The sequence below is a fragment of the Buceros rhinoceros genome, unplaced genomic scaffold, assembly GCF_000710305.1.
Source record: "Buceros rhinoceros silvestris isolate BGI_N320 unplaced genomic scaffold, ASM71030v1 scaffold13797, whole genome shotgun sequence".
NCBI classification, from domain to species: Eukaryota; Metazoa; Chordata; class Aves; order Bucerotiformes; family Bucerotidae; genus Buceros; species Buceros rhinoceros.
In genome coordinates, this window is record NW_010424039.1 from 3,827 (window position 1) to 18,852 (window position 15,026).

The following is a 15,026-nucleotide window of genomic DNA, read 5'->3' on the forward strand; positions in this document are numbered from 1 at the left end:
CCTGCTGGCTGGGAAGGCGCAGACAGGAACCGCAGCCTTCACCCAGCGGGGCATCCTCCTCTTGAACTGCTCTGGGTCAGAATCGCTTAGGATGAAGAAGTGACCCCTTACTGCAAGCTCAGTCTAAACCTTAATCTGGTGTGTTTAGAGCAGATCGCCACACGCACTAAACACCAGCAGAAGGGAAAGGTGACGACAGCGCAGGCTGGAGCGGGCTGCTCACGCTTCATACTGAAGCGGCCAAATTTAAAGGACTTCCGGCAACTACCCAGGGATTCTAACGGCACTAGCACTCAAAGCTGTTAATGGTGATCAGGGTTGGAGCTATGTTCTTCCATGAGAAACTTGCACAGTTAGATCGGTCACCTCATTTTATTAAATTGTAATGGACCACGTGCAAAAATTTCCTGGCATTAGCCAATACACAAAAGGATGCTGTACTGTATGCTGGGACTCTGGCAAGCTTGCACGGCTACTGAAAAGTAAAGCTGGACTCCGAAAAGAAGAGATGCATCAAAGTGCAGTTATGGCAGAAGGTATTTCCAGAAAGTAACCACTAGACAACCTTTTTTTCCCTTAAAAAAACTCAACCAACTTACAAAAGCTACACCATAACCTAGCTTTACTGCAGAACAAAATTATGGCTGACAGGTGGTGCAGAGTTTCCTGAAGTTCTACAGGAGCTGCAAAGATGAAAATTGTGTCTAGCTTGTTTTGGGGCACTGCTGAAAGTTAATGGAAGGTGTAAACTCTATTGCTTTGAAATGAAAAAAAAGGAACAAATCCTAAAAAAGCCTTTGAGATTTCTTCTCTCTATACTCTAACAGAACAGTGGCCCCTTCCACCTACAGAACCTTTCTGAATTAAGAGAATAACCCAGATACAGGCAGACAGCAGACGACGACAGTGGAGAAGAACACCGTAACAGCTGTGGTGAGACTGCGCATCTGCACACTCACAGTCTCAGGGTGCACAACCGATCGTTTCAGGGTATTTAAAATGAAAGCTGACGTCTCCCCAACACCATTCACTGCACTGACGAGCTGACTGAGGACCCCGCAGCCATCTCTTGAAGGCAAAAAAATATGACGAAGGCTTTCCTAGAAGATTCCTCACAGATTAGCTCACATAAACTACACAGGACGTGACATCACACGTATCAGCAGTGATGCTTATCAGTTCTTCAGTTTTCCAAAGATTGTTTCTAAAACAAATTTAACCCCAACTGATGTGAACAGCAGTTACTACTCTTTACACTAGTATTATGAACCACCCAATAATCAGGTTTAAAGTTACAGTAAACTGTATTTCACCACATTATTTAAAATGCAACTTCTTAGGAACTGGGCTGAAGAACGTAAGCTGTTTCAGAAATTAAAACTGAACTGAAATCGGTTCACACTCTCCTTCAACCACTGATATGGGAAAATTAAAGACAGTGTAAAGTCTAGAAAAAGTAGTCGATATTGGTCTCATTATCTTTAATATTCAGGGTACCGAGGACTTCCACGCTTCCAGAAGACAACAGGAAGTGTGTTTGACCCCTCTTCTACTGGATTTCTGGCCAACAGACATAGCAGCGTGTTAGGTAGTGAATAGGCTGACCGTAATTTTGGTTGATTACAAACTGTGATTTTAAAACCCCCTGCGCTGTTGCCCAAAAAACCCAATAGTCAATTAAATGGTTAACAAGTCTTTCAACACTGAGTGTCAGTTTGCCGTCTGAGGATGAAGGTCTCTATCGGATCCATCCAAAACAAGGTCAAAGCGTCTGCTACAATACGGATTTTGTGTTTGCAACACTTTATTGGCAGCGATGTACATTTCTGCTCAACGGGTGACTCTACTGTGACGATCTCATTAACGAAGAGGAGTAGCAATCAAAATGGGAACTTACCCCCTCGTTCTCTCTGTGTGGATTCAGCCTACTATACACAGCTTCAATAATATTCCGCCTAAGAAGAGAAGAAAACCAAAATTAAGCACAACAAAGGATTTCAAACCAGAGAACTTCAGAAGCTTGAACACAGTGATAACTCCAAAGCGTTCAGGATGCTTGGCCTTCAACTTGCCTTTTCACAGGATGACCCAAGTAAAGACCCCCTCAGTGTCTCCCCTCACTTTCACTGATGTTTAGCAGTCAGTCAGGATTCATAGAGACAAAGCAAACCATCACCTCACCTCTCCCTCCCCATGGTCTAACTCTTTACACTTTAGAAGTTCCAGCTGTAGAGTCAGATTTTGCCAAAAGCAGCATTTAAATCTGTATTTTGTTTATTATAACAAAATTCTTCTATTTTGCTGGTTTTCTTGCTTGGATGTGGAACTTGAAGACAGCTGGGGTTTTTTTCCCCCCATTTCTATTACCTGTTCCCAGCTTACTACTTGCTTATGAATTTTTGAGTGTGGTGCCCAGAGTATACAAGCTCGGAGCAGTGCTGCTACTGCCTGGTCACACTGCAGGAATTAAAACCCAAATGCCACCGGCTGGAATTTTTCTAGCAGCGCCATATAAGGCTGCACCAGGCAAAACAAGCACAAAAAGCTTCCCAAAAAATAAACCTCAACATTTAAACGTATTTCTGAGAGGAAAAAGGTTATGTCCCTACATCTTCAAATCATAGTAAGGATTGGGAAACTCTCAGATGAGTACATCAAATACGATCACAGTTACTGCAGCTTCAGCAAAGAAGAACTGCTACCTGAACTACGACTCTCGGGTCTGGAAGTGGCCAGGATCTACAGAAACGGTGACTTACAGAAGGCAGATCAGCACCAACTGTTCACTCTTCCAAACTAAGACACAAAGGCATCAGATGAGCAGCAAACATGTCACAAATACACAGTAACTGCTCTTGATGCAATGCTCGAAGTTTATGAAGCTCCTTCTGAACACGGTTAACTTGATGGAAGGGAAAGTCTAAGTCACTAAGTACATAAACCACCCTGAGATCAGGAAGCGCCTCAGCTGTAGAAGCTGACAAATTAAATAACGGCAGGGGAAGTATCTTACATACTTTCCTGCTTTTACGTTCTTCCCAGGGCATCTACTGTCAGCTATCCTGCGGGCAGGACACAGAGCTAAAACCATTCTTGGTCTGATGTAGTATGATGAGGTTCTTATGTTCACTATTGAGTCACTTTGTATTCTGGAAGATTCCAGAAACACCACAACCTATGCCACTGATCAGGGGATTCTAGACTAACAATGTTCATGCCATTCTAAATTCTGCTCATTAAAATCCTAAAATTATAGGTTCTTAGAACATTACCACCAGCCTCCCCAGAAAAACCAATGTCATTTCGGAATGTTTATTCCAAATAGGTTTTAAAATGCACATCCTAGTTCAATACCCTTGCTTATCTAACACTCAGTTTAAGACAAAACAAAGAAAAACAGAATTCTTATGGGAAGGTTTGCTGGGCAGACAAGCACTGACCCAAACCGGGCAGTGGGGGAACACGACGTCAGGAAAACGGAGCTGGTAGCTGGATATTCTGGTGACAGTACTGATAGTTCCCACCAACGTAAAGCAGTAAAAAGCCAAGAATAAATAAGTGGGGTTTTAATTTTTTAAAATGGCCAGGCAGAAATGTTGAACTAGTATGTTATGTACCAGAATATGAGCAATCTGTTTCTCTTACCGTTCTGGAATGGTGACACAAATGTTAAGCGTAGTGCAAAAGGTAAACTAGCTTAAAAGATAAAACACAACATTTTTCCTTGAGCATAGCTATTACAACAAGAAAGCTTAAAAAGATTTAAATAAAAGTATGTTTCAGTGAAGTAAACAGTTCAAGAAATTCCAGTATTGTACTCACTTGCCAGCTAAACCACCTCCTGGTGGTAAATTAGGGATGTTCTCCCCAGTTAAAATACGAATAACGTGAGCAAGATCAGGCATTCCTTCTTCACCCGATTTTTCCATAATTTCTAATGCAAAAAACAGAAGAAGTCCTTCAGTTACCAAATGAGTACCACCCACTCCTTCAGACCCTAAAGATGATGCTATCGATTTTTAACGGAGACATGAGGAAGTTCCATACAGCAGGAAACACCCTTTCCATTTGGGGGAACAGGCGGAACACAGCTATCCAGTTCACAGCCCGCCTTCCCAGTACACTTCCAGCCATCCTGAGGAACTCGGAAGCAGACTGTGAACTGGAGAAATACCCTGGCGCTGTCGCCATGTTCTCTTCCAAAAAGGCGACAGCTGGGAGTCTGTTTCAGTCACCTTCCCATTGCATGGCAACACCAGCTCAGAAACTACATCCCATGAAGCCAACCCTTCGCAGGGATTCTTCCTGCTCCATGGGGAGTAACACCTTGTGTTGAGTCTCCTGGGCAGAAACCCCGAGACCAATGTGCAAGGAAGAGGCATTAATAGCCCGTTGTCACTCAGGTGGCCAAAAGAGAATATAGAACATCAAATAATTTATCATCCTTCTGCTTTGAAAACCAAATACTGCATCACACAAGTTCTTCTGCCTTGGAAAAGAACTGCCTAGACTGAAGGAAGTCTTCACACGTTCTTATTCATCCCAGCCGCTGTAAGGCAAAGGTGGAACAGCTGCGGATGCATTCACCAGGCGTAACAGCAGCAGCTTCCAGTCATCCGCCTCCAGTCATCCAGCTACTACCACAGCACAAAAAGGGTCACTCAGTCACCTACAAATGGCAGTTTTATGCATGTGTCACAGATTTTTAACAAAATCTTTTTCTGAAAGTCAACTAAACCGAGCAATGGATTGCCATTTCCTGTAGACATCATTCTAGATAAAAACTCTTTGGAGGCAGAGAAATAATGAAGGAGAACGAATCCTCTCAAATATAAGCCTCAGGAAGCCTCAGTCGGTCTGCATCTTGGCTCCTGTCCACAGAAGCCAAGCACATGCCTTCCCACCGACTACATTCTGGACACCTGATTTGGAGCCTGCAACTTGAGCCTGAAAGCAGCTACAGTTTGAGTTTCGGAAGTCAGCAGAAAAGCCCATCACTGCATCCCAGGTGACCTCTCTTGATGTCTCTCACCTGTCTAGAAAACAAGTGATACACAGGCTTCTCTCAGCACTGCTGAAACCAACAAAGTCCTTGCAAGGTACTCGCTTACTCTGTATCGGGGAGGTCTGCAGGAAAGGCCCCCTGTCCCAGGCAGCAATCCTCTTGGTTTGACCCGAACAGGAACTAAGGCACTGTGCTTCCACGCCCCCGCGTTCAGTCAGCGCCGCAGAACCTGAACTGGGTCAGCTGGCCACACTGCTACTAGAAGCGATCAGACATGGTTCCCTGAGACTTTCTGTACGTTATCCCCTCCCCACCCACCCATCACGAATGAACCGCGGCTCAGGGAGGGAACAACAGCTGAATGCGTGTGCTCAGAACCATGGATCTGTGATTCACACAGATCGGCCCCAGGTCCTCTCAAACGTGTGTGCCGTTTTAGATTACATTATGATTTTGCTGACGGGAAATGTGTCTTGGTACTGGAAACGTTATACCGTGTTCCCACTGCTCCAGCAGCGCTGAGCTGAACCACGAGCATCTTCCCTCCGTTTCTAGGAGGTGCCAAATCGGGAATTCTGGTGGAACTGACCATCTCCTTTTCTTTTCCTGATATTAGGGTGAATAATTTCATCCAGAACACGTCCTCGCACTTCAAAAAAGAACAGCTTCCCAACAGAAAACCCGAGAATAGAGCAAGTGACCAGGCATGACCTTTTTTCATTACACATCAGTTAGCAGATACACGCTGTGGATTTGTTTGACAAAGGCCACTAGAGAAAGAAACCAAATGTTTTCAGAAACAGATTTATAAGCATTTACAAGGCTTTCACCTTCATCTCTATAATGTTAAGAATAACCCTGCAATGAATTTTTTCCCTGAATGTGCAAAATACTATTGCAGAAACTTTTACACTTTCATTGCTAATTTGGACACGTAAAGAACCATTTCCTGATAATATCACAGATGCGAATCCATGAAAATCCACCAGGAATTCTACTACTTTATTCCTAGAAAACTTTAATAAAAGCCTAACACTTAACTCTGCGACAAGCACTTAGAAAACTCAGACAAATTTTATTTCAATTTTATATAATGCAATTATGTAATTTTGTATCAATTTATTGATTTACTATGAAGACCATTTAAGCCTACATGGAACAAGAGCCCCTATTTATAATTTGGGGGGTTGTATGTTTTGGGTTTGTTTTGGTCTTTTTGTTTGATTGCTTTTTATTTGTTTTGTTTTTTAACTGCATCTCAAATAAACTGAAACATATCAGAGAGCTGAACTGACCCCTGTGTCTATTTTTCTCTCCTGGATTAAACTGGATCTCTAAACAACAGGTTTCGGCTGGGCCAGAGCTGATTTTCTTGCCCGTAGCTGGTGCAGTGCTGTTTTGGATGGAGGATGAAAATCACCTGAGTGACACGCTGACGGCTTGGCTGCTGCTGAGCAGCGCTCACGCCAGCTCAAGGACTTTCCCCCTTCTCACACCGCCCGGCCAGCGAAGGGGCTGGGGGCGCGCACGCAGCTGGGCCAACTAAGCCAAACTGGCCAAAGGGATACTCAGACCAGAGGACATCACGCCCAGTGTATGAACTGGAGGGAGCTGGCACAAATGTAAAGGAAAATTGCAGTCCAGCAACTTTATTTTAATTAAGGAGACTGTGTCAAAATTATCATTTCATAGAATTTATTATGAAAGCGAAAATTTGTTAGAAAACAGGTAAATATTTCCTGTTCTCAAGTCTGTTTCCTTTATTCTCTCCACTTTCTGACAGTTTCTCAATATGGTAACTCTGATTCCTGCTAAACACTTGACATTTAAAGGCCTCGCACTCTGTCCAATTAACAGAACACAGAACGACACAGGGACTCAAGCAGAAAAAACGCAGAAATCAAGAAGAGCTGAAGGAACACAAGTCCAAGCTTCGAAGCCATTAATTTCCCTGGAGCGCTTCAGCTTAACGATGGGAATGGCTGTGCATCAGTTCAGACTCCAAACTCTCCGCTTTTTGGGGTGTGCGTAGTACTTGCTAAATATGACGATGTAATGAAGAAGTTATGTGCACAGGTTAAAGGAGAGGCTCAGTTGTGCTGTGACTAGCAAATGGTGCCTCCTACGTCATCACCAGTTAACCCAGTCACTCCGATCACAGGTTACGTGACAGCTTTCCCAGTAACGTTACCATTCACTGCGGAAAGCAGTACAACACGCTGCTGTTCCGTACACCGGGCAGCTGAGAGAGAAGCCACCAAGCAGCTGGGAATACAGACCAAGCACCACTGCGTGCACACCCAGCTGCTGCGGTGAGGGTAACTGCTCCTGGCGCCCGCTCAGACCCTATTAACAGCTCATGTACTCAGACTTAGGAAGATAATAGGTATTTATCTTAACTAGTGTCATCTAGGAAGCCTGGGACATAAGCCAAGTTCCGAGAAACGTGCCTCGAGTTAGCATTTGGAGTGACCACTAGCTCTCTCTAGTCTCAAACTACATTTAAATCAGAGGGGAAAGACAGGACGCACAAGAGCAGTGCATTCAGGGAGAGCTTGTATCTCGCCCGGGAGGCCGCCTTTGAAATACGTATTTAAAAATTAAGGTTTGCTACATCAACTGTCCAGGTTACTGGGATGTTGACACAAACCCAAAAATACTTCCAAGTTTACCTCACGTGGTTAAGTAAGAGTGCAATAAAAAAAAGCTACCTAGAACAAGAACATGAGTCATGTTCACAGGCTGTTTCACACCAGTGAGAAATCAAATGATAAAATATCTACACCAAGTGTCACTGCAAGTCTGAGAATTTCTGATTCTCAAGTGGCAAAACCAACAGCTGCCCACAAGCAGCCAGGTTACGGTGGCAGCGTGGACACTCCCATGTCACTGTTGCATTTTAGACTGAATTAACGTTAAGAGAAATTATGAATGGTCAGCTGGAGGATTTCTGCTGCTGTTCTCTCCAAAGATTCCTCATCTCCTCAGACCTACAGTGCAGGATTACTCCTCATTTATATACCTCATGCTACTTATTTGGATAGGAACTAACGAAAGCACGTCCACTCAGTCCTTTCAGCAGCCAGGAGAGCACGTTAAAAAGCCAGCGGGTGTCTCAGGTATTCGGATAAACCAAAACCATCAAGGAAAACAGAAGTGGCACCTATCTCCCACGTGACAGTGCTGCCCTCCTGTTTTAGTAATCCTCATCAAAGTCACAAAAAAGGAAATTAAGGGTATTTTACCTCTACAGACTACACACACCGTGCCTGGGTGCCTGGAAGTTTCTGGATCCACACTGAGAAGTTTTGGTCAGTCACACCTTCTTTCATTAAACAATGCTCGAGCTCAGGCAGTCAGGAGCCAGCGCTGCGGTTTGTGTTACTGAGACCTTGTTACCGTCTCAAGAACAGGTCAAGAACAGACACACGTTAGCTCAGCCAGCTTTCTCTGCAGTAAACTTTTCCTTCCTTGAATACTGTTGCTGTAACTGAGAGCCCCAACAAACAGGTTCATAAGCGGCATCACCGTACGTGGGTGGCAGCGCCTCAGTCCTCTCCTGGTGAGGCTACAAAAGGTTAAAGAATCGTAGCAACAAGGCTTTGACTGCTGCTCTCCAGCCATGTTCTCTCGCAGTATTACCCCAGCAACAGTGCTAACAGCAAGACACACTGTCCCAGCTGGGCTGCTTCTGCAGAAATCCAAGCCAACACAGGAACACTATTATAAAAAAAAGGCAAACTTACACCATCAAGCCTGACTTCAGTCAATCCTACCGTACGGAGGTACACCTGGATCACTAACATAACTGCGAAGATAGAAGAGACCAGGAGGCCGCCACCTAGCGCGCTCGTCAGACCTTGGGAATTACATTTAGCCCTCCCTGGAAGTTCAGACACGTATAAGGGTTTTGTTCAGGCATACGCACACTTGGTAAGCATTCAGAATCCACAGGAACAAGTATCCCAAGAATCCCTGTTAATATTTTTATAAGCAAGACATCGATGATATCACCATTCATTTAGCTGAGACAACACTGCAAGATCAGTGGCTGCATTTTGACCTGTGAAGACAGAAGTAGAAACCTAAAGCTCCTCTTAAATGCTTGCAGAACACCAGGATAAACGAACCACCTGGCTTAAACCATTTTTCCCAACGCACAAAAATTCAGAGTTGTGACCAGGCCTGAATTTGACCCAACAGGGGGATGGCAGCTTTCAGGCTGTTGTTTCCACGCTCCAGAATGTCATGACAGCATTTCTAGCGAACAAAACAGATTTCTTACCTTCAACCCGTGACTCCAAATACTTATCCAACTCGGCATCTTTTTTCACTGCCTCATCTGAGACCTTAGGAGCATTTGAAAAACAAACTAGTACGATACTCATGTTATCACGACTCCCCTATGTGACAAAGGAAAAAGAAGAGTTAGGATCTCTGATCTTATTTCTCATTTTTCTATTCCAGTCCCATTTTAACTTGCTCCAAATGCAGTACCATAGATATACCTGGGGAAAAAAGAAACCCTGTAATAAAATTGTCTTTTGATTAATAAGAACCTCTAAGCTTCCCAACTAAACCACTTGCTAAAGTCAATTTTACTGATTTTTATTGTACATGATTGAGTCTTTTATGCTGGGATACAAAGCTTTTCTGAACAAAGCTACTTACCCTTTGACATTAGGATTCTGAATTTTAGTATTTTACTCAAAGATGCATGTTTGCTCTGTGGCCTAACGAAGGAAGTTTTATCTGCACTAGTGGAAGTTGCACTTCCACAGGAATGCTGGGAACGGCACAGCTATGAAACATCTGTAGGTGCTACCTCCGAACAAACTAAATTTGACGAGTGTGAGCAAGCTCAGATGTAAAAGCAGTGCTTCCCCTACGACAAAAGAATGAGCTGAGGACACCACTCCAGATGACAGTAAAACCACACCTGGACAAGGAGATGGTGCAAACGCAGGTTTCACGCAAAGGACATGACTGCTGCCCAACTTGAAAGGACAAAAAACCCAAACCAAACAAACCCCCCCGCACCGAATTTAACGAATTTTAAAATGGTGTATGTGGAGACAAAGTTTAGAGCTGGAACTATACACAAGTGTTATTTGAGAAAAAACAAACCGTTATTTTTGCAATTGCTATCACCTCTCCAGGCACAAAGGATGAGGCTGTAGGTTCTTCAGCAAGGACATACAGTCAAAGGGGTACAGGAGGTGGAGAGAAGGAAGAGGGAGAAGGGGGAAGAGTAGGCCAGGAACTGCTGTTAACACTGTACCCGTCTAAACAGAAGGTCATTTCAGAACAGCTGCCTGGAGAAAACAGTTACATACCTTATGTAAACAAGTGTCCACTACCCAATTGCACACTTTTTCCAGGTCATCTGATACTTCAAGTCTAGACTTAACAAATTCACAGAGCTCTTCATTGCTCATTACATCCCAGATTCCATCACAAGCCAAGATGATAAATTCATCTTCTTCTGCCCTTAATATTTCACAAACCTCAGGCTCTGGAGAAACAAGTTGTTCTGTAGGGCCTTTACCGTCAACACATTTGTAGTCATAGTCCCCCAGAGCTCGAGAAACTGCCAATGAACCATTAACACGCTGAATCATAACGCTGCCTCCTGCGTTCTGGATTCGCTCCTTCTCCCTCGGGTTGCAAGGTTTGTGATCCTGTGTTGAAAAACAGACTTGTCCATTCCTATAGAGAACAGCGCGTGAATCGCCGCAGTTGATAAAGTATACATGCTCCGGTGAAATCATAACGCCCACTGCTGTCGAGCCACTTCTGTCCATCCCGTTTCTGAGGTCTGAGAAATTGCGCATATACTCATCAATTTTCAAAAAGCCAGTTCTGATTCCAGTCTTGACGTTTTCCACTGAAGGTTCAAGAGCAGATCCAGATTTTTCTGTCGCCCTAAAGTCTTCATTGTTAGTGATGTGTTCTAATAAGTGCGTGGAGCAATAATTTGCAACACGAGATCCTGCGTGACCATCATAGACGGCAAAAAAGGACCAGTCCTCTAAGCCGTGGGGAATACCTACGACAGCCGTGTGAGCATCTTCCATTTCCACTCGCCAGCCCTGCATACTGCTGAGGCCGTAACGCAAGCCGTTCCCTGCACCATGAGCATTATGTTTCTCAGTTTTTGGTTTATCCAAAAATGCACCCATGGTTATGCAATATTGAATCTGGAAAACAGAGAAAAAAAAGTCTCATTTATAAAGCCACCACTCCACATAGGCTTTGTCCTCCACTGCCTGTGCTTCCCGTTTGTAAGATGAGAGATAAAGCATGCACGTGTGCAAAAGCCAACAGCTGTCACGGGGGGAAGAGAGTAATGAACAAGTGACAAAGCATGAACTTACAGACCCCCGTTTCATTTTCTGGCAGGGTGTTGCACATTAGATGCTCTCCTTACGAAGGCGGAGTAGTTCACCCACCTCTGCAGCCCTGCCAATTTTGTTATTCTCTGCAGAAACTAATTCATGCCAGAAGAAATATCACCATGTCGCTTCAGTTCTCTCCAGTTCTACTGTGGCACAAAGAAAAGCTAATACTCCATAAATAAGATCAGACTGGTCCCGCTAGCTTTGTGTGTACTGTGCGACCTGTGTGTTCTCCTAAAGCACGGCAAGAGTGACAACAGGAGAACGCAGACCGTCAGCCAAAGGGAACAACCCAGCAAATCCCAGTTCGATCCAGGAAAACCTTTCACAGCATTTTCTTAATAAATTATACTTAGTCCCTTGTAAAACAACATTTCCAATTTCACCAACCCTAAGAGACGTCCATGCGCTTACACATGATTTCAAGTACAAAGCTGCATTGATCTTGATTTTTAAATGTATCCATTTACAAGAGGTACAAGCTAAGGAAGAAAATCCACAGAAAATTAGAAGTTCTTCAGTATCTGGAGACCTGCTTCAAAATACATGAGAAAGAGCCATCCCCAGTGAGAAGCCTGCAGGCAAAACACGAGTAATCTATACTGAAGCTTTAGAGAACTTCTGACTTCCTCCGCCTAGGGTTTGTGTGGCAAGGTTTCAGTAGATGAAGGGGCTAGAAGCTTCCCCTGTGTCCAACACAGCCACTGCCAGGTGGCTCCAAGACAGACCCACAGACCACGGAGAGAGAAGTCCATGCGGAGCAGGTGTGCTGGCAGGGCTTGTGACCCCGTGCAGGACCCACACCGCAGCAGTCTGTGAAGAACTAGAGTCCGGTGGGAAGGGCTCATGTTGGAAGGGCTCATGGAGGCCTGTCTCCCATGGGAGGGACCTCACACTGGAGCAGAGGAGGAGTGTGAGGAGTCCTCTCCCTGAGGAGGGAGCAGCAAAGACACTGTGTGAGGAACTGACTGCATTCCCCATCCCCCTGAGCTGCTCGGGGGGAAGAAGGTAAAGAAAAATCAGAAGTAAATTTAAGGCCAGGAAGAAGGGAGTGGTGGGGGAAGGTGTTTTTAAGATTTCATTTTATTTCTCATTACCTTAGTCTGATTTGTTTTGCAATAAATTATATTAATTTTTCCTCAAGTCACATCCATTTTGCCTGTGACTGTAATTGCTGAGTGACCGCCCCAACCTTATCTTGATCCATGAGCCTTTCATTACCTTTTCTCTGCCCTGTTCCGTGAAGGACAGGGAGTGATAGAGAGGCTTGGTGGGCTATACTAGACTGAGTTGTCCTACACAGACCTCAAAAACTACCTTGAGCCTTACGAAGTCAGCAGATAAAACATTCTTTAATTGAAAGATCCCTTAGTACTTTTCAGAGAACTTCAGCAACTCACGATACCACAGCCTCTGATCATGATAAAAATGACTGTCCCATGAAACCCTTAGTGACTGAAGATGAAAATGATAGTACCCTTAAACCAAAAAGAATTCGAGAGAATTCTGCCATGACTAATCCTGAGCAGCTGGTCAGCGGGTCTCTGACACACCAGTACCCACCAAGCCTGCAGTCACGATAATCTGGTTCTGGTTTAAGAGTTTGTTACCAGGTCAGAAAAAGAGGTTAAGAAATCCTTACTTCTGCCACTCCCCTTACCCGAACACACGTCCAGCACACACAGCTTACCCTGACAGGCGAGAGAAACAGAAATAGCACAATGCAAGGAGGAAACAATTAGATTTTGCACCCCACATCCCTTTTTAGAGTGAAACTTTAGGACTTTCCTCCTGATAATCCAAACTTCACACTACCTCTCTGCTACAGTGACCTCTGTGAAGTGCTGAGGGTTCCCACCACCACACAGACCCCAACAGTTACGCTGCTTTTGAACTGTGTCTTGCACTCTACCATAAACTTGCCCAAATACTGCAGCAACTCCATATCTAGTTTACTTGTTAGTCTGGTTTTACTACCTCTCTCAAGTCAGGTTTAACAGCCTTGGATTCAGGTGCTACTAACATTATGCAAAAGGTGCCATGTGGTTCTGCAAGAGACTGAACTTCATGTGGTTTGATGTGCTTTCTTTAAAAATCTGGAAGACCACATCTACTGTAATTCTCCAAACTGTCAGGGAAATGGAGAAGGTCTTGGTTCTCACCACACTCCACAGGCTATTCTTTAAAGCATTATATACTCTTGAGATCAAAAACGGAAACCCAAGATTCCCTTATTCCAGTAGTTCTTCCTAACTTGGGAAAAATAAAATAATAAGTAAAAAACCCCTTATCAATCATGTTCTAAGTGCCAAGAATCACCAAGACTCAAAGGCTTTTGGAAGGCCTTTAGAGGAAGAAAATCCTGTGTTTCCCCCCTCTCTGGCCATGGAAGAAACGGAATCTGAGCAATACCCTGCTAAAGCAGTGGCTCTAGCTACCGCTCCACTGTACACTCTTCACCTCTGGTTTTAAATCAATAGCTAAGCCGTTTCCAAGAGAGTTCAGGGCAGCGAGTCTCTAACACAAGCTGACATCTCTTTCCCAGGGCAAAAAGCTAACCCAAGGCTTACTTCTCTGAAGTCCTAACATATATTCTTCTCTGGTGTTTCCCACCTCACACAAATCCTACATGAGGTCCTTATCTCATATACAGGGAACACAAGCAGTAATTCAGGCTCAGGAAATCAAAGACATCTAACCTTTGGAGGCAGGGAAGTATAAAGACAAAAGCCACGTCCACTGACACACAAGAAAAATCGTGATCTGTATTGTTTTCCACACAGCTACACAGTGAAGATTTTCTTTGGTATTAGATCAGCCATATAGTAGAGGGTCTTAAAATCAGGTCTGTAAGTTAGAATTTCCATTTAAAAGCAAAAACAACCACACCCACTCATTTTCTCCCAAGATCTACTCAAAATGGCAAATGGTTCTTGCACGGTTACAGACAGCCATCATTGTCTGCTACATCACAAAGGGGAAACAGGCAGCTACTTCAAATAACAAGCAAACTCCTTTTCATATAGATTTAACTGGCAGAAATATTTACTTGCTCGTTGTCACGAAGGCAGCCAAAACGTCATTAGATTATAAAGGTCTAAAAGCCATAATCAAAGTTCTTGTAGGTACCACAAAATAATTTTCAGATCACGTGTCAGTTTAAAGAGACCATCAGGACTAGACTAACACCCTGATGGCCAACAGTCCCAAGGGCAATAACATATCTTTTCATATAATGAGAATGGTCCAACATCAATTTTTTGAGCTTAGGTCATGAAAGTGTACTGTGAAATGTCTCTCCCTCAGAAGGATTCACTCAACAGGCCAGTCATTTTTAATAAGTCAGTGCTGTGGAAAAGAAACAGCGCCCGAGTTCCCTGTTACAAAACACATGTGCTCCTGCAACATATAAAAAAGAATAAGTGTTCCCACAGAAAATGCTGCACTAAATACTAAAGATGTAAATGATAATAATAAAAATATATGTGACAAAATTTCAAAGATTATTGAAAGTGCAGGAAAAAAATAACTTTCCTGGTTAAGTAAAAAACATTCAAACTTAGCCTTGGTGGGAAGCTCCTCTGTCTGTCTCCATCCTGCTCCCCCGCCACCTCGCGTGTCTG

General features: G+C 43.9%; 1 protein-coding gene across 1 annotated transcript in view; it reads right to left on the bottom strand.

Annotated features, from left to right (window-relative positions):
- PPM1B (protein phosphatase, Mg2+/Mn2+ dependent, 1B) overlaps window positions 1-14,656 on the bottom strand; it is a gene marked incomplete at its 3' end in the record, with an annotated part of 18,476 nt that extends 3,820 nt beyond the window's left edge. The window contains exons 1-7 of the mRNA XM_010140638.1: window positions 14,591-14,656; window positions 13,509-13,560; window positions 11,883-11,918; window positions 10,342-11,228; window positions 9,291-9,408; window positions 3,823-3,934; window positions 1,898-1,955 (exon numbers count right to left, since the gene is read on the bottom strand). Of these exons, the coding sequence (XP_010138940.1) occupies window positions 1,898-1,955; window positions 3,823-3,934; window positions 9,291-9,408; window positions 10,342-11,228; window positions 11,883-11,918; window positions 13,509-13,560; window positions 14,591-14,656 (1,329 nt within the window). The remainder of the gene's footprint in view (window positions 1-1,897; window positions 1,956-3,822; window positions 3,935-9,290; window positions 9,409-10,341; window positions 11,229-11,882; window positions 11,919-13,508; window positions 13,561-14,590) is intronic.
- Window positions 14,657-15,026: the final 370 nt, after the last annotated feature.